Genomic DNA, 26,938 nt, shown 5'->3' with positions numbered 1-26,938 from the left:
TTAAGCTAACCTGTATAAACTCTAAAAAAAAAACATAGTTAATAGTTGTTTAACGTTTATTTATATTGCTGTTTTTGTTCATATTAAAAGGATACCATTTTAGCTATAACTAAAAATGTTTTATCGATAATAATTTTTCTTATAGTCGGCACAGCGAGTGGGGGTGTGCAAAAGGTTTTCTCTTTTCTAGGGAGGGCTTTGCAAAATATCATTTAGAAGCACTAGGTTAAAGTCATTGTCATCCAGAATGATGAAAAAAAAACAAAACAAAAAAAAATTATATCAAGAACCTCTAATATTGTCAGTTTTTAGTGGGAGTTTCTGATTTTCTTTTCTTTTGAGGGGACTCCTAAACAAGGTTCGCTATGATTGGCTGCTTGGAGTTGAGTCAACAGGCCGCCTCTTTGAAGATAGACATTAATCCCAGTTTTTTTTCCTCTACCTTTTGCACAAACTGGGCGGTAGGTGGGTCTGATGAAAAATTCAAACAGAAGGAAAAAAAAAAAACTCAGCATGGTGCACTTAATGTGCCGAGAGTAATATTGTTTAAAAATCATATGTTTTGTTCAGTGGGGAAAAATGGCATACATTTCCTATGTACATGTAAAATTGGCAACTTGACTAATAATTTGAACGCCGACTAGCTAGCTGCCATGCACTTGTTCAATCAACTAAATGTGAAAAATATCAAAGCTGACTTTTCTTTGGTGGAAAAAGTTCCCATTGGTTCAAAGTGGGCTGGCTGCGAGATACGCAGAGCACCCCTTTTCGCCACCCCCCCTGTTAAGATAATAGTATTACGATTCCAGACTGGGAATGTTAACAAAAAACCATCAAGCTCTGCGTTTTCCTCCCATCAGGAAAAGGAGATAAAGGGAACAAGCTTTTAAGTCCTGTAGCAAAACGTTGTTTTTAGATCCGTATCGTTTTTTTTTAATGGAATTGTTTATCCCTTCCTAATTGTTGAGTCATTTCCTGTCACTCTGTTACATGTGCTTCAACCGTGCTTGTTCTTGGTGATTGACCAAAATGTGTATTATCGTCCTAATATTTCTGCTTAGCTGACACTTGGCTTCAATTACGATTCATTTAGTTGTCATGCTACGCTCTTGCTGAGTCACTGAGTCATGGCCGCTTCTCTGGTGAGTCACGGTCTCATTTGGACGTATCCGTGCGTGTGTGTGTGTGTGTGTTCGCAGGTGCTCCCGTTCCCGAGTCAGGTGGTGTACAACCGCGTGGGCAAATGCGGCAGCCGCACGGTCGTCATCCTGCTACGCTTGCTGGCAGAGAAGCATCGCTTCAACTTGATCTCCTCGGAAATCCACAATAAAACGCGACTCACTAAACATGAGCAGGTGAATATTCCTTTTTTTCCGACACGGTGAACCCCTATTTATTGGCGAAAGATAAAAATATTGAGGATTGTTGTCAAATCTTGACAAAGGTCCAGCCTACAAAATAAAAGCATGTCATCCCCATGGTAGCAAATATAGCATTAAGATTAAGTAAGATTTTAAGGTTTCTTTTGACCCCCCCCCCCCTCCCTACTTGTCACGCTGACTGTAAATACCATTATTACTTATAAAAATCGTATAAGCATACCTAAAACTGGATCATTTTTAACACAGACACAAGGGGGGAAAACAGCTTTCAACAACTGTGAACTACGTTTTTACAGCATTTATAGAGGTTACAGGTTAGTCTAAAACTGAAAAAAGCACATCAAAGGGCCTGAAATAAAAAAATAATGACGTCAATCCTTATTTTGTTGTAATAACACCTCACATGGCAAAAACAAAGCATTTTCCCTGGTGTCAGCCACGAGAATCTTTTGCAAACATACTGTCGTTTGCATAGGTTTTTAATAGGCATGTGCATTGCTGTGATATGATTTTCTGGCAGATGAGCCAGAATTAAACTGGTTCTACACATTCTATTTTCTGGAGTTACTCAATAAAATCCGCATTGAGAAACCAGTACCAATTTAGTGTAGTTCAAAAGTATAATGAATCAATCATGAAAGGCACAGCACTTAGTTTGTCTAATTGCCCCCCCACCATCCAACAATGGGGCTACTTTGTCAATGAAAAAACTGAAAAAAAGGTTTGGAACCACTGCACTAGTTGTCCAACTTGCATCTTCAGAGAAGCAAGCGCGCTAGATTGGAGCCATTCTATGCAAATGTCAATATTGAAACTGCTCCTTGTTGACTCATTCGTCAAACCCCGAAAACCTGGCAGCACGCGGTGGCAAATGACCAATTTGTTAGATGGGATTGGGCGTCAGATATGAAGGGCATTCCAGTGGGCGGGCGGGGACCGAGGTCCGCTGTTTGCGTGCATACTTGAGCGGTCATCAAGCTACGCGCATCCACTCCGGCTAAGTTTAGAGGCTCTGGGCTCGTCGCTTGCGGTCTGCCCTCGCGGACCCCTTTCCCAACTGAAGTCCCAGTAGATTTGCGGCAAGCATAGTGACCCGTCTGTCCCGTTCAGAACCCAGGCGGCTGGGCTCCACGAGGGGTGCGTGAAACCCACTTCCTGCCCAAGCTCCTGAAACAGAGAGCCGGCATGCAGGACTTCCCAAAAACAAACTTGCGAAAAACAGATGTTGAACCTCAAAAACCCTAAACGGCATCACGACCCTTTTTTATCACAGGGAACCAGTTCCGGAGCCTACTAAGGTACCAGGAATCGCTACCACATCTGTTCACATTTGAAAGCATTTTTTACAGCGTGTATAATGTCATAAAACCATTGGGAATGTCCTGAGCATGTGATATAGTGTGATAAGACATTGAAACTGATCGTTTTATTGTGCTACAAAGCAACGATATACGATACTATACACAGATATTGCCAAAGAAAAATAATATATGTATAATATACAAAATAATATACAATAATAAATATACATATAAATGTGTGTATATATATATATATATGTGTGTGTATTTATTATTGTATACTGTGTGTATGTGTGTGTGTGTGTGTGTGTATATGTGTATTTTGATTTTTTTTATTCGTTTCATAACATTTTAAGGAAAATTGCTAAACTGGTATGTCTGTTTCTTTTGTGTCATTGATTTTGACGGGACAAAAAATTTACATATGAAAAAGTGATAGTGACATCGGTAATTAATCTCAATGATGAAAAAGTATTACTGTAAAAAAAAAAAAGGTATTATACCGTATTTTTTTCATTATTATAATGTCTTAACACATGACAAACATTTCCTATATGATTAAACAGCAAAGAGGAGGTGCGTATGTATTTCCACTCAGGACGTTGAAAGCCAAATGCAAGCTTTCTGCGGCATAAGAGCCCCGCGCCCCCTCTCCCCCCGTTTCCCTTCACGAGTCCTGCGAGGACGCCACGGGGCGCAGGAAGAACGGAGGGGCGGGGGTTGCAGGTATGCTTGGAATCTCTCCGCATTTTCCCTCCAGCGGCCCGGCCGGTTGAATGAGAGGCAGTCTGGCCAGAAAAAACGCACGCACAAACACACGTACGTGCTGCCAAATGCGCTTAGGGGCGACACATAAACCAGGGAAAGGAGTTTGGCACTTAACAGGGGGGAGGGGACGTCAGGGGTTAACTTTGGGCTAATTGGTCTGGACCCACTACGGAGTCCATCAGCCTGAAAGAATTCTATATTTCTTTCATATTTAATGAACGTTGAAAAGGATTCCCAAAAGTTCGAGCCGAGCTAGTGGAAATGTACTGAGCGCTAGGGCCAGCGCCCAAAGCTGACCGGAGCCCAAGATTAAGAGCCTTGTGTACATAAACAAGTATACATATTGCCGCCGCTATGACATAACTGCCGGTTTATAAGAGCAGCGCATTCAAACAGTCGGGCAGATAAACGTCCCCCTTCACCCGACGCTCCCCATAAGAAGACTCATTCAGCTTTTAAAGGGCGGAATATTAGCTTTTCGCGCCAAACGAGACAGCCATAAAAGCCAAATTTGGCTGCAGTATCGGGGAAAAATGCCGCAAGTGGTGCCATTGCTGCGTACTTTTACTGGATTGTTGGTGTTTTAAAAGTGCTATTAATATAATAAAACCTCTACATGCTGTACTGTCATTCATTCGGTGGCTGCAGTGATTCACTTAATCCGGTGTTTCTCAATTATCGTTTGCAGAGCCCAGGAAAGAGAAAACCTTTCACACCACTGTGTGTATTTATAAGATTATTATCTATTAAAAATGTATAATCATACCCTAAAGTGTTTCCCTTTTAAAATTAATACAAGAATAAAGCAATATGAATGATCTTTAATGAACGTTAACTACTTTTTGCAGCATTTATACAGGTTACAGATTAGTCTAAAACTGAAAAAAATAACCAGGTGCATCAAAGTGTCTGAAAAAAAAGCCAATACTTATTTAATTGCAATTACACCTCACAAGGCAAAAACAAAGCCTTTTCCTGAACCCCCCATACCACCTCATGCCCCCACCCCCAGCCCCAGGGGGCCCGCCCACCATTTTAGAAAGACTGACACAATTTACAATATATTTCTTGATATGACTACTGTATATATATATATTTTTTTTTTAAACTGTCAATACATACCATACCATGCATACATTTTGGGCTATCAAAACAAAAATTTCTATTGCGCCCCATTCACGAGTTGCTGTTAAAGGATTAATGCAAAAAATTGGGGGAAAATGCATGATAAAACATCAGGTTTTCAATGTTAAAAATATTATTATATTTATATTATATTTCCAGTTTTGAATGGCAGTAAATGAGCTTGACATGGGCTAAATTTGACACCTGTATAATGTACTGCTTTACCTCCCGTTTCCTGGCATTTGCAAGCACAAGTGTTGCATATTGAAAGTCGTCATGTTTTGACGATCTATGCAATATTTTAGTCTCCTAGTGTTTTTTTTTGTCTGCTTTTCCTTTTATATTGCACATCCAAAAGCCCAAGTGGCCTCAAAGTTTCCCCCAGGGGTTAAGCAGTCTATTTAAGACTCCACCCATGTTTGATGTTGAATTTATGTGAACCAAACGTTTGAAATCAAAGGGTCATATTTTCCTCATACCTACTGTTGCTGTTGCCTTTTTTTGAATCATATGACTCGGTCAAGTCGCTACAGACATTTCATTCCTGCTGATACCGTATCAATATTATTAATCGACAGAACTCTGGCTGCAATATCAGAATTATATTGCAGGTGGACAAGGTGACACCAAGAATATTTATAATGTCTTTTTTTATTTCTTGTGGTTGTCGTTAAACAAAAAACAGGTGAGCTACTTCTGATCAAAGAGCACTACTTCTCGCCGTACACGCGTGAAAGAGATAACAGTAAAGATCGAAAAGTCGACGTGAATATTGTGGGGTTGCATAACCTCCAGTTGGCTTTTGCGCAGTTTATGACATCATTGTCATATTTCACGTTTGCTTTGGCTGCCGCCTGCGCGCGCTCCACGCAGACCTTGAAAGCCTTCAGGAGTTTCTTTCATTCGCAGTCAAAGGAAGAGGAAACCAGTTCCGACTGCAGAACTCGGCCAAGGTTGAACCGTTTACAATAATAGGGGTACTTTACGATGTTAGTGGGCATTATTTGTTCTGAAATGGGGGTAAGGATTATATTTCTAACGCCAAGGACAAAATCTCAGTGAAATAATTTATGAACGACAGAAAGAAAAAGACAAAAGTGGCGACATTGATTTTCTCACAGAAGGAAACTATTTCCTGGTTCATGAAAGGTGACTGGACTGTACCATTTTTCTCTGTGGAACAGGTAGAGGAACAATTAATTAATGGAGGAAAATAGCCTATAGAAAGTTTGTCGAATCAAATTTATTTGGTCGTTATATGAACCCCGAGCAACTATGATGTCATTTTCAGTAGCAAAATGGCCGCCTGCAAGGATAAATACGGTGGATGTAGCAGCTTAATCCGTCTCCTCAAGCACAGTATCGATCGTAATTTTTATCTAAAGCAGACTACTTCCTGTTTTGTCAAACTATTTCGTTTTGCTGTTTTCATTGTTGCTTTGCAGTCCGGTATTTTTTCAAACAGCAAAAGAGAGAATACTGTGTGATAATCACTTAATTTCTTTAACATATTGCTCTCATATTGACTTGAATCATAAATATACCAGCGGTGATAAATCGTGTGAGAGGAAGCTAACAGTGACGTAATGACGCGCTCTAGGGTTAGCTTGCACTTACTATTGTACGCTGAATTTGATTAATGTGTGATGATGTCACTTTTTGAGTTTATAAAGGCGCTTGTGTGTTGTCTTTTAGTAAGCTTCTCATTAGCAGAGGATGCATGTGGTTTTAGTTAGCTTGTATTAGCTAAAAGCTAGCTCTTTATCCATGAGGTCATGGATGTTTTTTTTTTTATTATTTCTTAGAGAGTTTGAATTAGTTTTTCTTTATCTTCAGGTGGATCTCATGAAGAACATCAGTAGTATCCCTCAACCGTTCCTCTACACGCGTCACGTCCACTTCCTCAACTTTACCAGGTGAATAAATAAGCTAACCTGCGCGCTGCCTGTTGTTCTTCCTGCTACTCACTTCTGTTTGAACTTTAGGTTTAAGATCGAGGAGCCCGTCTACATCAACATCATCCGCGACCCCATCAACCGCTTCCTGTCCAACTACTTCTTCCGTCGCTTCGGCGACTGGCGGGGCGAGCAGAACCACCTCATCCGCACCCCCCAGATGACGGACGACGAAAGATACCTGGTAGGTTCTCTCCCCCCGGAAGTTGCTTTTTCATGTTTTTGTCACGTTAGCGACCACTTCCTGCAGTCACATCAAAGCATGACCTGTTTTAGTTTGAAGGTTGTGAGAGGAAGGCGTTGGAACATCACAGCAGCATAGAGCCATTAATTACTAGAAGTCGACTTTGATTCCGATTAGAGACCCGATTTGAGTTTGGCCACATCACAGATGACATATGCCTCGCAGACCTGTTTTGAAGACGTTTTGTTTCCTTTCATGCCGCTCGGCCAGACAAAGAGAGAGAAAACATTCGATTATGTCATTTTGTTAAGTGGTTAGTTTTTTCATCTTTAGCTTACAGTATCAGTCGAAATCTGGAAGCGTTCTTTTTTTTTTTTCATTTTTAAAACATTTCCTGATTTGCAGATTAAATACTGAAGTTCAGTCATGGAAAATTACTGGCGGAATTAATCGGTAAACAAAAAACGGTGATCAAAACAGATGTATTTAAGATTTTGCTAGCATAGCCTTTTGCAAATCTTGCAATTTATGATTGCTTTTTTTTCCCAGACCAATACGAGTGTGAAGGATTTTATAAATAATGATGCGATATATTTTAAATGTGTTTTTGATTTTTAAAAAAAAAAGTCATTTTGTCTTTTTTGAAGTCTCATTTTGAGAGACATCATGTAAGATCCAAAAAAAGCAGGAAGGACATGCTAAGCATCATATTACATTTGATCGTTCAAAATTTGTCTCATTGTCCCCCAGAACATACTGTATTTATTCGTTTAGTCCCCTGTCATGCCCCCCCCACTGCATAGCCTTTCTCTTTAACGCATTTGTGTTTTTTTTTTTTTTTAAAGTAGAAGTAGAAAAAAGTAGAAATTTATAACATTCACTGCACTAGCCATAATTATTAAACCAAGAGCAAAGAGTAAAAAAAAGTATCAGAAGTGCTTCATGAAGCTTCATTTTCTCATCACTAGGTAGAAGTTGATTCGGACATTTCATAAGAAAAAAATAAAAGCATGTATGACACTCGCTAAATTGGGATCGTTATTAAATCATGACAGTGAACAATTCATTTTAGCGATACGGATAGCAACCTTTATCAGATCAAGGCTGTATTGTAATACAGCCCTGTGGTTAGTTAGCAATGTAACAACACTAATATTATGGGATGGCAAATATACCATGATAATAGGAGCCCGACACACTGTCATCCTGGCTTGAGTCTGACTGGCAGTAATTGAGCGTTGAGGAGTTTCGGACCATGTGGGTCGAGTTATTAAGGTCGACAGACCAGCGGGGGGGGGGGAGCTTGCTTCATTTGATGGGGGTAAAAGTGAAGATTGTGTTTTTCCAGCCGGCCTTACCTGCGGCAGACAAGTGTCACATAGATCAGCACGCTCTCGTAAGTAAGGAAGTGCTCCCAGTTTTTGGTTGTTAATAGTCCATTTGAACTTGGCCGCCAGTTCAACAAACGTATTGGTTGGACGTCCACGTCTTAATCGGCGTCGCTATCCAAACTAATCCCGAATATGAGGTGTCCTTGAAGGCATGTGTCAGGCCCAGACCGCGTCAGAGGTGTCAATGAAAGAGGTTGTCAGCTGGCTCGGCGGCACCGAAGGGAAGCCGAGACATTCCTGCGGCGGCTCAGTGTTTTTCCCCCGGCCGCTCGCCGCAATAGCGTGCGTCCAACATTTGGATGCATATTGTGCATACGCCCCGTTAGGACTTGCCACATAAGCATGTAAACACATCATGGCAAACATGGCGGCTTGATTGTTTGTTAGCGGCCAGAGGAAAGTGTTCTCGGCGACGTTTGGCGCCTCACCTAAATCGGATTTGTTTCGCTTTGCAGCACGTTTTTGCTCGACTGAGTGTTCATTTATGTCATCAGTATGCACCCATTTATAGTCTAATTCGAGTCACAATGGTCTGATTCCAAGTTGAGTCTGACTCCAAGTCAAATTACAAGTTCAGATGGGCTCAAGAGTAAACCTTAACCCTTTACTGGGCAGTCTAAACCGACAAAGCGGCCAAAAGCGGCCTTAACAGCCAGTTCTTAACTCATTCATTGCCAGGGACGTATTTTCACGTTTCTTAAGAGTCCAGACATTAAATCCTGGATACTTGGGTATTAAATCGATACTTAAGTACATTAAGGACAATCATTTCCAGATATTTAAGTATTAAATAGATACTTAAGTATCTGGGGTTGAATGTCCAGACTCTTAAAAAAAACATGATAATACGTCCCTGGCATTGAATGAGTTCAATTCTAACATACTAAATTTTTCTAAAATCCTGAAAATTCTTGTCTGTTTGAGACTTAAAAACAGAAAAATATGTGCTTAATAAAGGCCTGTGTCCCGGGAAGGATTAAGACGAAAAATACTATTGACATGTAACACTTTGTAGAACAATTTAAAGAAAATAACTAAAAGTGCGATGTAGTGTCATAAGCGTCCAAATGGTCTCCTCATTGAATCTGCAGGTTGCTTTTTTTTATTTTATTTTTTGTGGCATTCACAAGTCAATTGACCAATCAAATTGATTTTATTTCTATTTTGATTATCTCAAAATCTTTGTTTTATTTTAAAGGAGATTGTTAATAACATAGTTGGATTCAGTCGAGTTGGTAAAAATATTTTTATAATATAATCATTGTTGCCGGTCTCAAAGTCTGAGTCAAGTAAGAGTCAAATTCCAAGGAGTCAAAGTAGAGTCTGAGACAGCAAAAAAAAAAGTCTTGACTTTAATCCAAATTCAGACTTGAGTACTAGGGCCCTGCCAGACCCACATGCTGAAACACTTTTTTTTTTTTTGTAGTTGTATATATGAAAACACACTTAAACTTAATTACGAAACTAAATATTAACGAACAAAAATTAGCTAAATTCAAGATTCAAGAGTTTTACTGTCATATGCACGGTAACACGACAAAATGAAATTGTTTTTCTGTTCACGTTCCTAAGAAGATTTACATTCCACACAATAGAGCAAATAATAAAGTAGTCAATGGTGTACAATGCAAAATAAATGGTACTGTTTAGAAGAGTCGAAACACTATAACTAGTGGAATTGTTAAAAGAATAATAGTGGAAAAGTAAAGTGGTGTATATAAGTATTCATCCAAAATACATTTGAAATTGTAATACAGTATTACTAAATAAAAATCTGTAGTCTTATCTGCTTGATTGTCCAAAGAAAATGACACTACCTAGTTCTGTCTCACTCACTCTCTTTTTCAGACAAATAATATAATTGGGTAAAACATGAACCCTTTGCGAGGTTGCCCTTTTGGCTGACATGTTCTTTGCTGTCTGAATGTGCTGCCAAACCAAAGAGGAGCGATCCGTTCAAAAAAAAAAAACCAAGTCTGAGATATTTACACCATCGGCCCCCTGCTTTTTGGTTCACACGCTGGCATTTCCATGAAGTGCGGCGAGAGGCTGTTTGACCGATTAGCGCCTGTTTTGCTCCGCTTTGAAAGACTTTTCAGTGGGCTTAATCCACACACAGAATAGTGACAATGAGGCCGAGTGTGCGCGCTGGCACGCTCCCGCAAATACTAATGACTTTTCTGAAGAGTGGTGTGTTATGCGTGCGTAACATTGACGTGCGTGGATCCCGATAAGCCCCGAATCACTTCACAGTTTGAGAACTTTTTTTTTTAAGCTTTAAGACGCAACTTTTTTCTCATGATTTGAGCCCTGCGGTTTATAGTCCACTGTGGCTTATCTGCAGATTTGTTTGTTTGTTTTTTGCTAGCCATGAGGAGTCAAAGCAAATGTAAAGCAAATGTGTGCATCTGTTCAATGTGTCAATTTATGGAACAGCTACGTAATAAATTGAAAAGAGTTTTAAAAATATGGTATTAAAAATTTGTATAAATTGAATACGTCTTGTATATGTGGCTTGTTAAGTTATATACATATAGTTCTGAAGAGTTCATTGTGTTTGCATAAAATCAACTTCTGTGAAACGTGAACACAATAATAACAAATTACAACGTTCAAATTCAAAAAGAAATATCAAGGTGGCCATTGTGCCTCGTATTTGTCTCCCTCGCCAAGGTTGAGGCCCGCCTGCCTGCTGGTAATCGGGGTGATGGACTATGTAGGCCTCGGCGTTGGCATTGACGAATGGCTCCGTTTAATTCAGCCATCGCCTGCTTATCAGGGCATAAATCTTCTTATTCGTCACGCTTTCAATTTATGTTCGCTTTTCTCATCGCGTCGCCGGCTCCAGAGCGCAACAGGCTAAGGAAAATTGGATGGTTTTGTATGCCTGTATATATATAATATATATATATATATATATATATATATATATATATATATATATATATTAGTTGTTGATTCATCTCTGCAGCTCTAATATAGTATGTATTCATTTTGTCACAATGTTTTTTTAAACGAGTAACTATGTGTACTTAACTCATTTAATGCGCAAACTGTTTTTTCGTAATCCAACCGTTTGGTGTCATCCACGAGTTAACTCGTTCACTACCGTTTACAGGCGGTAATATGGAAACCATAAAACTGGGAGGGCTGAGTTTAGTGGGCATAGATTTAACTGCTTCTCCATTGCCTGCCTTTACAGGCGTGTGTGTGTATTTAATTTGTAGTTTGCGCACGCTGCGACACCGAAGGAGGTGATTGAAAGTTCACTCGCATGTAATTTTTCTTTTCGTCAGCGTGTGGTCCCACTTGGCTCTTAAAGCAGCCTTTGGTGCAGAGCTCCCTCTAGTGGACGGAAGTCGTCAATATAGTTTATTCGTTTTGGTTCTAAGGAGAAGTGGACCACATCTACTTTTTAGGTTTTCATCACAGCGACAGTAGAAAGCACGTAATTATATTGTATTGATTTTCATTTATTTGAACTTTCAGGACATAAACGTGTGCATTCTGGAGAATTACCCAGAATGCTCCAACCCCAGAGTCTTCTACATCATCCCATACTTTTGCGGGCAGCATCCTAAATGCAGGTATCGGCATTCTCGGGAGACTCTTATCACATACTGTCAGGCACAGCTGCTCTTCTAATTTTTTTTCCCTCCGTCAATCAGAGAGCCGGGCCCGTGGGCGCTGGAGCGAGCTAAACAGAATGTATTGGAGAACTACCTGCTGGTGGGCATCCTGGAGGAGCTGGAAGACGTGCTGCTTTTGTTGGAGAGGCTTCTACCACACTATTTTACTGGAGTCATCAACATCTACAAAAGCCCGGGTAAGACAAAGTCCTTCTTAGTAAACCACCTACTGTACACCCATTTGTTGGAGATTAGCGTGTGTAGCGTGTGTGTATATATATATATATATATATATATATATATATATGTATGTATGTATATGTATGTATATGTATGTATATGTGTATGTATATATATGTATATGTATATGTGTATGTATGTATGTATAGTACAAAATCACATCAATTCCATACCAGGAATATTTTTTCCATTACTTTTTTTTTTTTGGGGGGGGGGGGGTTATCATAAATGTTTTTTCTTTAATATTTCATTAGTGTATTAGCTTTTTTTTCTCCCATCTACGTTTTTTTTTAATTACACAATATAGAACCAGCCAATTGATTTGTGCCCACTACAGTGGACCTTTGTTTTTGTTTGTTTTTGGGTTGTTTGCATTGTTATTTGGGGTTTTTTTTGTCAGTAGATTTTGACTTTACATTGGACACAAATTTGCTGGGTCTCAGTAGAACATGTTTTGTTTTGTTTTTTGTATTTTTTTCATTTATAGCACATGTTTTCATTGTTATGTTTTTGTCAAGGTTTTTTTTTCCTATTTACATTATTCCTTTTTGTTTGTTTTTTTAATTTATTCATCATATATACTGATTTTGTTTCCATTTTCTTTTCTAAATGTTTACCATGGTAATACCCTCACCCATATGGTTTAGAATTTTCAGAGACAGGCATTAGCATTCTTATAAAATGAAACGAAATCAAACTAAAAGGCCATTCATCTATTTTCTTCACCCATTTATTTTATTCGTATTTAACAAAAAAAGGGAGGTTTAAGTCATAACAAAATTAATTGCGATGATCAATCTACGTGGTTGGACACAAAATAATATTAGCATATTACAACTCTTTCTCTGACTTTGATTGACAATCCTTTAACCAATCAGGACATAGAATAAAACGCAACTTTTTAAGTTTAAAAAAAAAAAAAAAAAAGAAAAATGGCATGGGGGGGAAAAAAATCCGCCTAGCAACAAGTATGCGAAAAGTGAATGGGATTATACTGTAGTGAGATATCCAAATTTTGAAGGTGTGAGTTCTGGCCCAAAAATAACAAAGGACATTTGCATGTAGACCACAGGAAGATGGGCAACTTGACGGGCACGGTACGCAAGCACACGCCCACCCTGGAGGCGCTGCAGGTGCTCTACCACCGCATGCGCTACGAGTACGAATTCTACAACTTCATCCGGGACCAGTTCCACCTCATCAAGAAGAAAATCGGCCTCAAGTCGGAGGCCCACCCGCCCGCCTACACGCCCGACTTCCTCCGGGAGCTCGACCTCCGGACCCCCGAGCCCCTGGACGAGGACGAAGAGCTGGACTCCGATATGGAGGACGCAAACAACTGGCTCATCCATCAATAAAAAGATTTTTTTTTTTTTTTTTTTTTTTTTTAAGCAGTTGAACCCTCGCCCCCTCCCTCCATGTTGCGGTCTGTGGACTGTGACCGGCCTATAGAAGGTAAGGTCGGTTCAGATACCGGACTTGTGGACGGGCTCGGCACTGGGGACGGCAAAGGACGAGATTATTTAAAAATTGACTGAGGATCACGAGGAGGAACGCTTAACTCGGTTCTACGTGAAGCGAGGCTTTCCTCTTTTTTTTTTTTTTTTCTTGTTTCCCGCTCTTGTTCTTCCACACGCAAGCGGTTTTTGCTGCAGTCTCCAGGAGAGATAACGCAGCGACCGGGATGTAGACTGGGGTTGCACGGTCTTGCCTCCACAAACGGAAAGGTACATTAAGGTAAAAAATGATATTTGTGTGTATATCCTCCGAGGACGCAGTCTATTCATTTGTGTCCACTAGAGTGGACATTTGTTTTTCGTTTATAGTTTTTGACTCGTTCGAACTGTCCTACGAAAGTCAAACCGGACGAAATGGACACAACAGCTGACGCAAATGAATAGGCTAGGCCACAGGAGAATATCATCAGAAAAAAAGCTGAGGAGCCAAACATGATTGGAGAGATTCAAAAATTATTTTATGCTACTTGTAAAAAGTTTGCGATATGAAGCTATCGGGTGAAATTTCAGGATGAAATTGTAAATTTTGGCATTCATTTTTTTTTTTTTAAAGAACAGCATGTTTTGCACCAATTCTTTTTTTTTAATCTGTCTTGCACAAGATCCAAATGTTCTTGTGCATTTTTAGGATTCATCCTGAATTTTCATCTCAGTATTCCAAACTTTTTATGTGTCGTGTACAATATGTAAATCAGTGCCAAATGTCGCAAAGGCAAGAAGCTGTATATAAGCGCGTTTCAACTTGGCAGCAGTTTGGTTCGGTTTTGTGTGGTACGTTTTTTTCTGACTTTTGGTACAGCACCTGAAGGTAACATCACATCCTACAGAATTATCAAATTTTCTGACTTGGACTTGAGAAGGATAAAAATTACTCCAATTGGGCCTTATTGTCACTATATGCTCCTGAGACCCAGCCTAGAGTGAACAACAAAGTCCCGGTGTCCTCACTAGAGGACACGGCATTTCAAATAATATCTTTTGTGTTTGAGCAGGATGCAATTAACGTTTTCTGAGACAAAACGGACACATGAATAAGGTGAGTCCCAGGAGGATATGTAAACCCTATCGTAAATATTTACGATTTTCAGAAGCTACCGTTTTCTGAGCAGATCGAAGTATGAGAAAAAAAAAATCACTTGGTCAAGATGGAATCGCCATGATCGTAACATGCAAATCGAGCTATAGGAACCAAACAGCGCTACTTGGTGGAAAAATGGCTGTGAGTGATTCGTGTATTCTGTTTAAAGATATTATTCTTATTACGGAAGGTATAAATGAGGGTTAAAGCATATGCACTCCATTATGAATTCAAAGAATTCCAGCAAAGTGCGCAAGTATGACTGAGTTTGACCGAAGACGTTTATCAGAGATTTATAGTTAGCTTTCACTTTGTTGGGACTTGATGTTGGCCAGACAAATAAAAGATTGCCCAGTGCAAAGTGTAAAAAAGAAAAAAAAAAAAAAACAGCGATAGGTCATTCTGCTACAAATGATGCGTTATATCATGAAATTTGTCATAAGAGGCAATTGAAAGAAGAGAAATCGGATATTTATATTTTTTTAAGAAACTCAAATCTGTGGTAGACCATGTTAAAAAATAGTTTTGCCCTTCTCACAGACCCTAAACATATTTAAACTAATTAAAATACTTCAACCTACGGTATTAAAACGCACATTTTAAACTATTGCTTAGCGCCTATCAAGAAATGGGAGAAAATCACATCACTCTGAAGAAGTGAAAAGAAGTCTTGCTTGCAGTTTTCCAATTGGTTCTTGTTTTAAACTTTTAGCTGCTTTGTCACCCCGTGTTGAAGTTTAACGTACAATAATTCCATCTAGCATGATGCAAAATGTCATAGGCTAACGAACATTAGCATAGACGTTATGGTTATTCTACACCTTTTAAGCAACTGTTACTGCAATACTCACAGGCATCCAATCTGCAGTTTTTGCACTGTGGGAACGATAATTACTGGAGCTGAATAGGGGACCTTCTCTGCCTCTTTTTCTTGCCATTAATTACGCTGCATCTCTCCAGAGAGAGTTCAGTGTTGGCTGGCACAACGTGGTACTACACTGAAGGCGTGAGATTCTCAATTTAGCCAGCGGAAATATATATTAAAAAAAAAAAAAAAGTTTAAATACCACAGAACTGTTTGTATATTTGAATTGTTCGTAATTAAGGCAGTGCCTGTATACTGTAAAAATATATATATGGATAAAAATATATTGCTCAAAACCGTCAGGATATAGTGACTTCTACCAGCAGCTAAACAAAATATTCCTTCATGATAACCTTGAATAATAACCTTGCTCGGTCCTCTCCCAAAGTTGTCCTGCTTTGTTTTCAATTTTAATTTATTATTATTTTCTGTTTATTTCTATGCATTCCGCATCAATTTCTCAGGAAGGAAAAACACAACTTTTGTAATAACTGTATCCAGAATGGCGGCTATGGAAAAAAAAAATATTGGCGTTCCACGGGAAGCCTTTGGATGAGTTGGTGTAAAAAAAAAAACCCAAAAAAACATTTTTACACTCTTCCAAAATAAACTTCCTCAGAATAAAAGAACTGATGTGTCTTTTTTTCGAATTCATTCGGGGGGGGGGGGACGATGGAATTTATTTCTACAGTTGCAAAATTGAACAGATGTAAAGTATTCAGCTGATGTCGCCGTTTACTCATTAAAATTGCGGTTTATAATTTAATTTTAGACCAAACAAACCCAGTGTTGCCACTTATAGTCAGCAGAGGGCAGCAGAGCACCAACTGATAACAGTCGTTCTAAAAAAAATACAAATAAAAAAAACACCTAAAGAAATATCCAGCGCTTCGAATACATCATGATCAACATTAAAAGAGTTTTAAATTGTATTCGCGCACAATTAAAAAGGAAATTCGATATCGTGCTCACAGCGTTGCCGGAAGTACCAAGAATACACACTCGCCATTGGCTGAGACATGCTTCGTCCCGCCCTCTTTGGGCTGCCCTATCTCGTGACAAGCAGCCAAAGCAGAGGGCGAGACAGCGGCCACTAACTGACCCGATCGCCGGTGCCAAGCCCCTGCCGACACCGTGACGTGTCCGTGTGGGACCGCGAGAGGAAGCTAGCCATGGAGACCAGACAACAAGGTCAGTCAATGTCGGCTCAAATACGTACTTTAATGAATTATTTCAAAGAAAAAAAACATTTGATGAACTCGCTCGGGCCAGTAGGTATTTCGAGTGAACTTGAACGCACCAAGTTATCTCCACAATTACGATTCAAGAGATAAACAATCATCCACGACTGCATATTTTCTTAAAAGTGAGTAAATGACCACTTTGAGTGGATTTGGCCTCATTTGTATTGTAAAAAGCGTCGATTTAAACAGTGCAGGTGAAATATAAGTGACGTCATCACAGAGACCACTTCACGGCGCGTTTGAGGTGTTGTTTTTTTCCGAGTAGACGCCGTCTTGTATACGTCGCGTTTTGCTCTCTTTCTTGCAAAAAAGGTAACTTAAGTTACGGTGGGTAAAATTACAAACTACATTTTAAGTACATTTTAAACAGGTGTAACCGACGTTAAGCTATCCTTCCCACATTTTAAACAGCAAATGACTTCAATGGTTAAACGTTTTCCGAGTCGAGCCCAGCAGGTGTTCTGCCAGAAGTAATCATATTTCAATTAACTACCCCGAAATTTGATTACGAATAATGTGACTCTGCTAATATTTCTGTCAGCAGATTGTTGTGGCAGGCAAACCAAAATAAAGACTCTAGCATCATCAGTAGGAAAATTATGAATGAAAGGTCTGAAACCACGCCCACTCAGCTGCCAATCAAATTTCCACATGGGCTACAAATGTAATGTGTAATGTTAATACCCCAAGATGAAAATATTTAAACAATTTATGGAACACTTTCTATGCATGCACTTTGATATGACATCCACTATCCATGTTGCCATTTGTACAACAAATTAATAATTGCTTTGCTTTGCTTTGCTTGCAACACAATCAGCTGTAACATTTTTTCTTGATGGTGTGCCTTGAGGTCTAAAAAAAAAACTGGACAGACTGGTTTATTATGTCCCCTCTGCGATTGAAAGGATGAACACTTCCTGGTTCTACCCGCCACTGTAAATTGTTGGCATAGTTAACTTGAATGGGTACATTTGGATCATTTTTTATGATAAGACCATGTTGCTGAGCTTCTTATTGCGGGTTTTGGTTAGTTCAAGGCCGTCGGTTGGCAAGGCGCTGTTTGTTGATCCAGTTAGGTAATTGCATTCCAGTTCTAAGTGACTCTCTGTCCACTGGCTAATAGTCTGCCAACAAACTTGCAGAGATGAATGGCCATTTTCTATTGGTTAACTCCAAATATGCACACTTTGGTCTTCACTTTACTCGCTGTATGAACATCCCCAGGCCTCTGATTTAGTTTCACCACATGACCCAGATGGGAATCTTGTGACTAAAGAGGTATTCAAGGCCACAAAAAAAAAGTACCCGAGGAGGCCCAAGGCAAACGAGTGCACTGTACACGTTTCAAGCACGAAGAGTGCAACTAGCAATTATTTAAAGAATCTGTTCATTTCTCTATGACTTGATTTAATTCATCTCTTTTTTAAACATTTACTAATTTCTTAAAAATATTGGCATTCACTCAACAGTACAGAATACAAAAAACGCAATTTAGTTTTTTATGACTATTAAATTCCTGGTTTGGAAAATACAATAACATACTGAAAACGTGCTCTCCGAATTAAAAAATGAATGAATTAATTTAAAAAAAATGTAAATATCTTGTTTTTAACACCATGAAAATGAGCCTGCTTTCATTGGAACTAAATAAATCCGAGAATATTTACTGGCAAAAGGCTGAAGTTTTAGACTAGTTTTTAGTCATTTTTTAAAATCATTTATCCTGTCAATTGCTCAATTTATTAGATGGAATAATCAACCCCAAAATGATTATGGTTGGGTGAAATATAATTACTCGGGATTCATTATCTTCTATGTGTGTGAATTGTTATACAACAACAAAATGTGCCTTTGCTAACCGATTAGCAATTACAGTTAGTGTTAGCGTGCTAGTGATTACTGTTTTAAGGTCAATAAATCAGGTTAGGACAAAAAACGTTCCGTTTGGTCTTGTGTCTATAAGTGTCACTAGTTTTAGTCTTTTTAGTCCATGGTTTAGTTTTTAGGCTAGTTTTTAGTATTTTTTGGAAATAATTATTTTGTCAATTGCTTGATTTATGAGGTGGAATAATCAACCCAAAAATGACTAAGGTTGGATATGGTTAGGCCTGGGTACATATAACTGCTCATTATGTATTATCTTCTATATACATTATGTGAATTTTTTAGACAGCAAAAAAAAATTACCTCTGCTAACCAGTTAGCAATCACACTTAGCATTAGCGTGCTATATATACTGTGTGTGTGTGTGTGTATATATAATATATATATATATATCTTAAGGACTTTTGCTAGACTTTTAGAAGTTTTGCGCTTTTTAACAAACTTTCATTTTTAACAAGGTTTCATTTCCTGGAAGTGTTTGCAATCCATTTTCACACAGTTGGCATTTGTGCTTCTGCAAACGCAAAAGTCTTCCTCTTCTCTACATTTCGACACCGGCCTTGTTTAAAACTGCCAACGCAACAATTCTAGCAGATTAAATGTCCAAGAAGTGTTTATGCGCCTCATATTTCCTTTGCTAGTTCCCAGCAAAATAAGCGTAGGAGTGATCTAATGGTCTTTAGCGATACAATATTTTTATTTTCTGCTCCCAAGAAACCAAATAAAATTTCTTGCACGTTTTAATGACAAAAGTATGCCACTTTTGTGTGTGTGTGTGTGTTTCTGTGTTTTTTTTTTTCCACCTTGTCCTCTGTCACCCACAAAGTATTGGTGAGGAAGCAGGCTCAGAAATGCCCGACAGTTCTGAGGTTCAGGGGTCAAATCTGTGCTCCAGCATATGTACAAGTTGTCCACAAATGGAGAGGCGTTGGTACCAAAAAGTAGGGGCAAGTCCAGACACAATGCAGATCTGGCTTGGCTGACCTCCATTGTTGTTTTGTCCTTTGTTAACTGCGTGTGCCTTTTTTTTTTTTTTCTTTTGTGGTCACTTCAATGGTGACTTCAACTGTCGCACTAGCAATTTGAGTGCAGAAATTCACAAGTGACACTAATGGTGCTCTCCTACTTTGTGCTGCATCATCAAGATGTAGGGCATCTCTCAGGTAACTTTTTAAAAAATCTCATTATGTGTGTTGGAGGTATCCATGTATGTGCTTATATGTGTGTCCTAGTGTTTTATGCGAAAACATGTACACTTACGTTGTGTGTTAGGTCGTGCGTTTTTTCCAGTGTTTTGTGTATTGAGAGAGTGTGTGTGTATATATATCAGGTCAGGTGTGTGTTTGTCTCCTTGGCTTTTGTTTAATGATGGGGGGCTAAATTATGGCTATTACTGTCTTTGTGGGGACCTCTTGCACTAGTAGGGACCATTTTAGTTGACCCAACTAGTCTAGACCTTATTATTTATTTTTGAAGGCAAGACTTGCTTTTAAGGTATAGGTTTGAATTGGATTTTGGTTGTGGTTGGGGTAAAAGGTTAAGATTCGGCAATCTTTTGTGATGGTTATGGTTAGCGGCTAGGAAATGCATCATGTCAACGGGATGTCCCCACTACAATAGAAAAAAACCCTTTGTGTGTGGGTGTGCGTGCATGCGCGCACAGCCACATAATCCACGCCTGTTAATCTGGATTACAGCACAGCAGGATGCAGCCGCCCATTATGCAAGTTTGACGCAGGATGAATTGAGAAAACACATGGAAACACAACACTAGAAGGTTTTAGAAAAATAGTGAGGGCACCTCAGGGGTATGTGTGGTTTTAACAGGGTTCCAGAAGGTATCAGCAAATCACGTTTAATATCTTTCCAAATAAAGAGCAAATGAATTGGAGCATGAAGCAATTTTCATGAACATATTCGGATTGTGCATGTCAGGTTTCTTTGACTCCGAGCCGCTGCGGGAAGCAGAAGAAAACACCACGTCGGACATCAACCTCAGCAACGCCATCATAACAGAGGAGGAAAGGGAGGCGATCCAAGTGGAGTTAGCCAAAGTATGAACACACGCACACACAAATAGTGTGTCGCATTGTGGACTATATTTGGATTCATACATCCGGTTTGTTATGTCCCCGTGCAGCTGGAGGATGAGATCAGCACGCTGAAGCAGGTGCTGGCATCCAAAGAGAAGCAACACACCGAGCTGAAGCACAAACTGGGCATCACCCCTCTCAGCGAGCTCCGCAGCAACCTTAGCCGAGGCTGGCTCGACATGCAGAGCTCCACCGCGTGAGGCCGACGCTGCAGTCCAACACTTACCGTCAAAATATGAGCGCACTTTAGATGATTGATCGCTGAAGGCCACGCCTATCTTTACAATACGATACAATTACTGTGGTGCGGAAGTCCAGTAAATCCAATTGCAGACAAAATAATCTAGTAAATGCATTTAGAGCTGTTTTCGCATCTCCGGTTGCGCTAAGAGCTGCAGGTCCCACACATCTTTATCAATAATGAAGCACGGTGACCGCATGGGTGTCGGGTAACGCTAATGCTAGTGAGCACAAAGAACTGAGCGCCTCAAATCCGAAGATGCACATGTGACTCAGTTTGAATGGTGACTAGTGCTGTCAAGAAATTAACCTCAGTAAATATAAGGGTTTGATTAATTAATCAAGCCTCAACCAGTTTGTTTTGATTTTACATGTTGTTTTGTGGCAGATCAAAAGATTGATATGAAAGAACAAAAAAGAGGCTTCCCAATTGTTGGCTACACTCCACCAGGAATGTTGCTATTTTCTTTTGTCAATCGCTAAATAACTAAAAACTAAGATAAACATATCCGCCAACTTTTGTTGCTATCATCAGCCATGGCTTCATTTGCAGCTGGATGTTTTGGATTGATGTAGTAAACCAAACTTGAACTCCCTCTTCAAGTAAGTATGTTCTATTACTCCCCCCAAAAGCATACCACTCCATTTTGATCAAAGTTGCTGTTGGGATTTATTCATTTATTTATTGATCTTTTAAGATAAATTGACCATTGGATCGACAATTCTTACATGCTCTTCCATTTTCACGTCTTCCTCCCGGTCGCTCACTCACAAGAGGAGCCTGTCAGGTTCCGCCAAACACAATGACAGCAAATCAGCGTCCACTTCAAAGTGTGATTGACCTTTTCATTTCGAAGTCTGTGTTCATGTGAAGCATCTTCTTGTGCTTTCAAGGTATAAGAGAACGTCTGAGACCCTGAGCTCGGCAGGACAGAAGACCACGGCGGCCTTCAGCACACTGGGCAGCGCCATCAACAGGAAGTTTGGAGACATGAGGTGTGATGCAACACTTGAGGCGCTTCAGCGAAATTTAGATACTGTTGCTAATTTGGCATCGGGTCATCATATTTACACAAACGCATGGTATAACACCGGTTAAAACCAATATTTGACTTTTATTTCCGTCAGTGGCAGTGAATGAGTTTTAAATAACATTGTTTGTGTTAGCATTAGTGTGATATGCTAATAGCAAGAGTAGCCTGCAACTAACACTTGACAGTATGTAACAAATGGGCAAACTAGCATTAGCATGTGCACACTAGTCAAACTGAACCCCACCTGTGGTAGTCTATGTAGCTATCTAGTTAGATAGCTACCTAGCTACCGTCGTTCGCTAGCTGGCTCGGTAGCTAGCTATATCGTCTAGCTATCTGAAAATAGAAACAAGGAATTAATGTTGTTCATACAGCATGGCTGGCCTACAGTTGCTATTCCCAAGGAGGTATGTGTGTGTGCGTGTGCGTGTGTGTGTGTGTGTGTGTGTGTGTGTGCGTGTGTGTGTGTGTGTGTGTGTGTGTGTGTGTGTGGGTGGGTGCATGCACGTGTGATTACAAGGCATGTTTATCTAACTTTTCTGTGTGGTGTTTTTGTCAGACATGTTTTGCCGGTTTACAGACATTTAATATTTAATTACTATTACAAAACCAGAAAAAGAAAACAATTAGCGACTCACTACAAAATAACTGTAGTCAAAATTGAATTTCTATGTTTAAAACTCAATCAATACTATGTGTGTGCAAGCGAGTGAGCAATTTTTAATTCCGGCGGGTGTTTAGCTTTTTCTTGCTGTGCTCAACTTGCATTCAGCTTTGTTGTGATTTTGTCTTTGTTTATTTTCAAGCCTCATTTTTCACGCCATCATTTTTTTTTGCCCATTTAACCATGGACTAGCCGTTAACATAGCAAATTTATAACAAAATAAACGTTTCATAATGTTAACTCCTCCCACATGCTCCCAAGGTCTGGATCCATTGGGTAAGAATCTGTAAAGTGTTACCATATTTTTTTTTGTTTTAATTTCCAAAAATATTTGATTGTGTTTATTTCATTTACATTTATTTATGTTTTTACATTAGTGCTAGCTTTCTTAATAAACGTGTGTGTGGTGGGTGTGTGTGTGTGTGTGTGTGTGTGTATAATATATATATATATATATATATATATATATATATATATATTTTTTTTTTTTTTTTAATTCTGCCCTTGATCTGCTTCTGTGTGCTGACTGCTAACTCTGATGCGAGCTCAGCTAATCCTTAACTCCTCTTTCTGCGCACAGCTACTCCATCTCGCACTCTATGAGCATGCCTGCCATGAGGTAATTGTTCTAATATACATTGTGCGTGAATGTGTTTTACATTTTGTAACAAACTGAACAAGCTAATCCTTGCTACGCTGTATACAAACAATCAATGAACTCTCAGTTTTTGTGTGTGTCCAAGTAACTGGATATTCTAAATGCTAGATTTAGCAATGAAACTTATGCTGTTGATACACATTTTAGTGCTATTGATACTGATTTTGTTCAGTTGAAATAATGTCGGAGTTGTGGACAAAAATGAATAGGTTGGGTCTCAGGAGGATACAGTGACTGTAATATTGGACACTGTTCTTGAAAAAAAAAAAGTGAGTGGAAATCACATGCAACTGAATTTTAGCAGTGCTAATGATACATTGTTTTTTTTTACATTGTATTGCTATTGTACACCACTAAATTTGCTAGCAATGTAGTGTGCACATGACTGCATATTTTTCATTTGGTAGCTGCTTTAAAATCTAGTGTCTATTGTCAACATGATTTGATTGGTGGAGAAATGAAAAATACGTTGTTGTTTTTTTTCGTTCCAGGAATTCTCCCAGCTTCAGGTCTTTTGAGGAGAAGGTTGAGAGTACAGTGTCAAGCATCAAGGTGCGTACCAGTACCACATGCATAGGTAAAAATCTGCGGTAGCATTAGTTTTACTCCTCACACATTTTAAGCACATTTAACCCTTGTGGCATTGTTATAAAATTATGAAATTCCTTAGATTTTTGCAATTTTGCAATTTTTCCATTGAGCGGCGGTCAAACTATGTCAACAAACAGAAATTCCATTTTTTGTGGCTGTTAATAAATTCAACCTACATACGTATGGATTGAACTGACGCCATTATTATAGGTTTAAAAATCAAAAGGTTGAACTCAACCATATTTAGATTTATGCTAATAAAAATGCAAAATACTTTAAGGTAAAGGGGATTTGCATCGAAATAAATCCATGATATAGACCAATCTGAAAGGCAAACGTTTGTCAGTGACCTTGTTTTTTTGTTTTTTTCTTCCTTTGCGTTTCCCAGACTAAAGTGTCAGGTCCCGGAGCAGGGGGAAGCTTTGAGGACGTCCTCTCGTCCACCGCCAAGGCCAGCTCGCAGGACACACCTACCAACTCTGACTTGACGGAAACGCCAGAGAGGCCGCAGTAGGAGTCACAACAGTATTTATATTTGCATGTTTTTTTTTTTATATAGGATTATGTTACAGTATATAAAATACATAGAGAACATATTGTATGTGATTGGTTTGCGCTATCAATATCATACAGTACAGCGTCAGTACTCCTCCTTTTCCATTTCTCTTCTTTATGAACACAATAAAATGATCATGCAAGAAAAAAAAAATTCCGGGAGATTTTTTCCCCTATTTTTCATTGTATATTTATGTTTACCATCTAAAATTGACTTGTTTCCATCAAATATTTTGAGTATATTTTTGCTTCTAAAATAAATCACTCATTTTTAAAATTACAATTTTTTTTTCTTGCAATCTTTTATTTTGAAAACCTCAGATTTTATTCCCACGAGACTATAATATTAATCTTGTACATACACCTTAGTAAGTAATAGACTTTGAGTTGCACGCCAAATCCATTTTGGAATGGCGGATGGCGTGTTGAGTCTTTTCTAGGAGTTCGTGCACAGTTAATTATGAGCGTTTTGTGCTCTTGTAATGTAATTTCAAGTTTTATTTTTGGGTGGGGAGGGATTTCCCATGACTGCCTTGATGAGACAGAACCTAATTAAGGTCTCAGGCTAATGAAATAAAACCAAAGGGGAGAGAAGAATTGTACACAATGTTCTTGGCCAACTCAATATCTTCAATTTTAAATTATTACACAGTACAGTACATATGTATTTATTATGGTTCCGTAACAATAAGGGCTTTTTTTGGATAATGTTATGCTAGATGAGCTGAAAAGTACATCTCAGGTCCCGTTTTATAATAAAATGTTATTTGTTTGGAGCGTTGCTTTCCCGGACGAGCGTTCGTTGGACGTCGCTGACTGTTGAAACGTGGAAAAATGTTGCGGTCATGATTGCGTGTTGCCAGAGTTGTTTTTTTCAGTCATGTGATTTCTCCTTTCGTCATTCAAAGCCTTGACCAGCTGGAGCACATCGGGATGCTGGAAGCAACCTACGAAAAAACAAAATGACTGTCATATTTTCTGCTCTCATTTCATCTGCTTGAACAAATAAACACAACTCAAATACTGTAAATGCCTCCTTATTTATTTCCCCACTGAGAATAAGGTAGCTGAAGTTGTGCTGCAGTTTGCTGAATGAAAAAAGTTATTAGCAGCCCTGATTTCAATGTCTTAAAATGACTGACTTTGCTGTACCCCAAGTGGCAGTTGGGCTCACCCTGAGTGGAGTCAAAAAAATCCTGCAGTCTCCCTGGCGTTCCCTCGAGCTCTTCATACTCGTGAGCCTGCAGGATCATCTCTAGGCGGTCAAATTCTTTCACTAGTCTGGCCTCTGCGCTGCTCTGGTGCTCATATTCCTCAATAAAGACAAAAATGATATATATGTCACGTTGAAAAAAAATATATATATTCATTCTGGCAGTTAAAATAAAATACCTCCCATAGTGCATAAATCTCCTGTCCAAGGTTATCTGGTGTGAGACTCGAAAGCTGCTTCATGGCTGCCTGACAGAAAATCATTTTAAACAACAACAAACATCAGTAGAGCGTTACTGCACGCTCACTTCCTCCCGCCGGTGTTTCTCCGCTTTGCTGACTTTGTCCGCCGGCGCGATATCTCCCACGATGCACTCGGCCATGTCATGTACCAGAGCCAACTTTATACACCTGAGGACAAAGGGGAGCTTATAAATGATGATGGTGTGCTCACGGGAGACAGAATGCAAATGAACTCACTTGTCCTTGTCCACTGTTGGATCTGTGATGACCAGAGACATCAGGGCCATGCGGTACATGTGGTCCGAAACACTCTCTGGGTCCTTCACTTTCCTGTACACCCAGCCTGTTCGTGGGACCCTCTAAAGCAGCGGTGTCAAACTCATTTTAGCTCAGGGGCCACATGGAGGAAAATCTATTCTCATGTAAAATCATGCTAGTATTTTTAAGGAGTAGAGTGAAGTGCAAAGAAAATTAAACGGAATGAAATTGTGATGTAGTCTCTCATTTTGGATACTGGTCGGCACACTCGTAATGACATACATGACAGGGCTATTTTGCACAAATGAGGCAACTGATCACTTTTGCTTACAGCTGAACTTTAGTTGTCATTAAAACAGAACATGTCTTCGTCACACAGATTATTTAAAAGAAGCATTCTAATTGAGTCTAACATGAGCACTACATATGAGGTTGTGGTCGAACGTCAAAGTAAAATAGGATAAATCGGATTCAAACACACTATTCAAAAGTAGTAGAACTGTACGCTGAATACAAATAATTAAGAATTAGTGGTATCTTACTTTAAGACGGCCGATAAGTTTTAAAAATTGGAGCATATTTATGTTGCTCGAGGGCGCCGCCATGTTTTTTCTTCTTCTACGTTTGACATTCAGAGCACAGACACCAAAGCGCCCCTCCATTGCATGTAAAGTAACTCCAACCACGCCTTAAAAAATAAACATCGCGCTTCCATTTGAAAAATAATTTACGCGTAAGGATGGTAACTATTATTCACTTCGACTTTTGTTTGTTTGGCATACATCAAATATTGTAAATTATGTTCAATTTGAATGGCGGTAAAG

At 39.2% G+C, this 26,938-nt stretch overlaps 3 protein-coding genes across 9 annotated transcripts in view; 2 read left to right on the top strand and 1 right to left on the bottom strand.

The window, feature by feature from the left end:
- Positions 1-15,706, top strand: part of usta (uronyl 2-sulfotransferase a) — a 43,344-nt gene extending 27,638 nt beyond the window's left edge. The window contains exons 4-9 of the mRNA XM_088402708.1: positions 1,200-1,355; positions 6,413-6,492; positions 6,562-6,715; positions 11,596-11,693; positions 11,775-11,932; positions 13,041-15,706. Coding sequence (XP_088258834.1) covers positions 1,200-1,355; positions 6,413-6,492; positions 6,562-6,715; positions 11,596-11,693; positions 11,775-11,932; positions 13,041-13,333 — 939 coding nt within the window. The 3' untranslated portion in view covers positions 13,334-15,706. The remainder of the gene's footprint in view (positions 1-1,199; positions 1,356-6,412; positions 6,493-6,561; positions 6,716-11,595; positions 11,694-11,774; positions 11,933-13,040) is intronic.
- A 774-nt stretch (positions 15,707-16,480) lies between these two features.
- Positions 16,481-25,431, top strand: tpd52l1 (tpd52 like 1). 6 transcript variants are annotated; one of them, XM_088403340.1, is made up of 10 exons: positions 16,493-16,626; positions 19,712-19,729; positions 20,502-20,620; positions 20,707-20,855; positions 21,794-21,895; positions 22,859-22,873; positions 23,178-23,216; positions 23,747-23,807; positions 24,235-24,356; positions 25,310-25,431. In XM_088403340.1, exons 1-10 carry the CDS (start codon positions 16,608-16,610, stop codon positions 25,365-25,367), a joined length of 702 nt encoding a protein of 233 aa, XP_088259466.1. In that variant the 5' UTR covers positions 16,493-16,607; the 3' UTR covers positions 25,368-25,431. The 6 variants fall into 6 exon arrangements, with proteins under 6 accessions (XP_088259463.1, XP_088259465.1, XP_088259466.1 ...); XM_088403335.1 differs by having other exon boundaries at positions 16,494-16,626; positions 24,235-25,431; XM_088403337.1 differs by lacking the exon at positions 19,712-19,729 and having other exon boundaries at positions 16,481-16,626; positions 24,235-25,431.
- hddc2 (HD domain containing 2) lies at positions 24,685-26,760 on the bottom strand. Of its 2 annotated transcripts, none has more exons than XM_088403341.1 (6): positions 26,657-26,760; positions 26,094-26,215; positions 25,922-26,024; positions 25,794-25,862; positions 25,576-25,714; positions 24,685-25,348 (listed from the first exon to the last, which is right to left on the bottom strand). In XM_088403341.1, the coding sequence occupies exons 1-6, from the start codon at positions 26,717-26,719 to the stop codon at positions 25,245-25,247; spliced, it is 600 nt and encodes a 199-aa protein (XP_088259467.1). In that variant the 5' UTR covers positions 26,720-26,760; the 3' UTR covers positions 24,685-25,244. The 2 variants fall into 2 exon arrangements, with proteins under 2 accessions (XP_088259467.1, XP_088259469.1); XM_088403343.1 differs by having other exon boundaries at positions 25,955-26,024.
- Positions 26,761-26,938: the final 178 nt, after the last annotated feature.

The sequence above is a fragment of the Hippichthys cyanospilos genome, chromosome 20, assembly GCF_059441005.1.
Source record: "Hippichthys cyanospilos isolate Australia breed blue-spotted pipefish chromosome 20, RoL_Hcya_1.0, whole genome shotgun sequence".
Lineage (NCBI taxonomy): Eukaryota > Metazoa > Chordata > Actinopteri > Syngnathiformes > Syngnathidae > Hippichthys > Hippichthys cyanospilos.
Note: the sequence above shows the minus strand (reverse complement) of the source record. Positions and strands in the feature narration are given on the sequence as shown.

Excerpts from the sequence above, each read along its gene's own strand:
- hddc2 (XM_088403341.1), bottom strand. The coding sequence starts at position 26,719 with ATGGCGGCGCCCTCGAGCAACATAAATATGCTCCAATTTTTAAAACTT. Across the intron at positions 25,863-25,921 it reads AGAAACACCGGCGGGAGGAA|GCAGCCATGAAGCAGCTTTC; the intron begins GTGAGCGTGCAG and ends ATTTTCTGTCAG. Across the intron at positions 25,715-25,793 it reads AGATTTATGCACTATGGGAG|GAATATGAGCACCAGAGCAG; the intron begins GTATTTTATTTT and ends GTCTTTATTGAG.
- tpd52l1 (XM_088403340.1), top strand. Across the intron at positions 20,621-20,706 it reads TCCAAGTGGAGTTAGCCAAA|CTGGAGGATGAGATCAGCAC; the intron begins GTATGAACACAC and ends GTCCCCGTGCAG. Across the intron at positions 24,357-25,309 it reads GAAACGCCAGAGAGGCCGCA|CCTTGACCAGCTGGAGCACA; the intron begins GTAGGAGTCACA and ends CGTCATTCAAAG.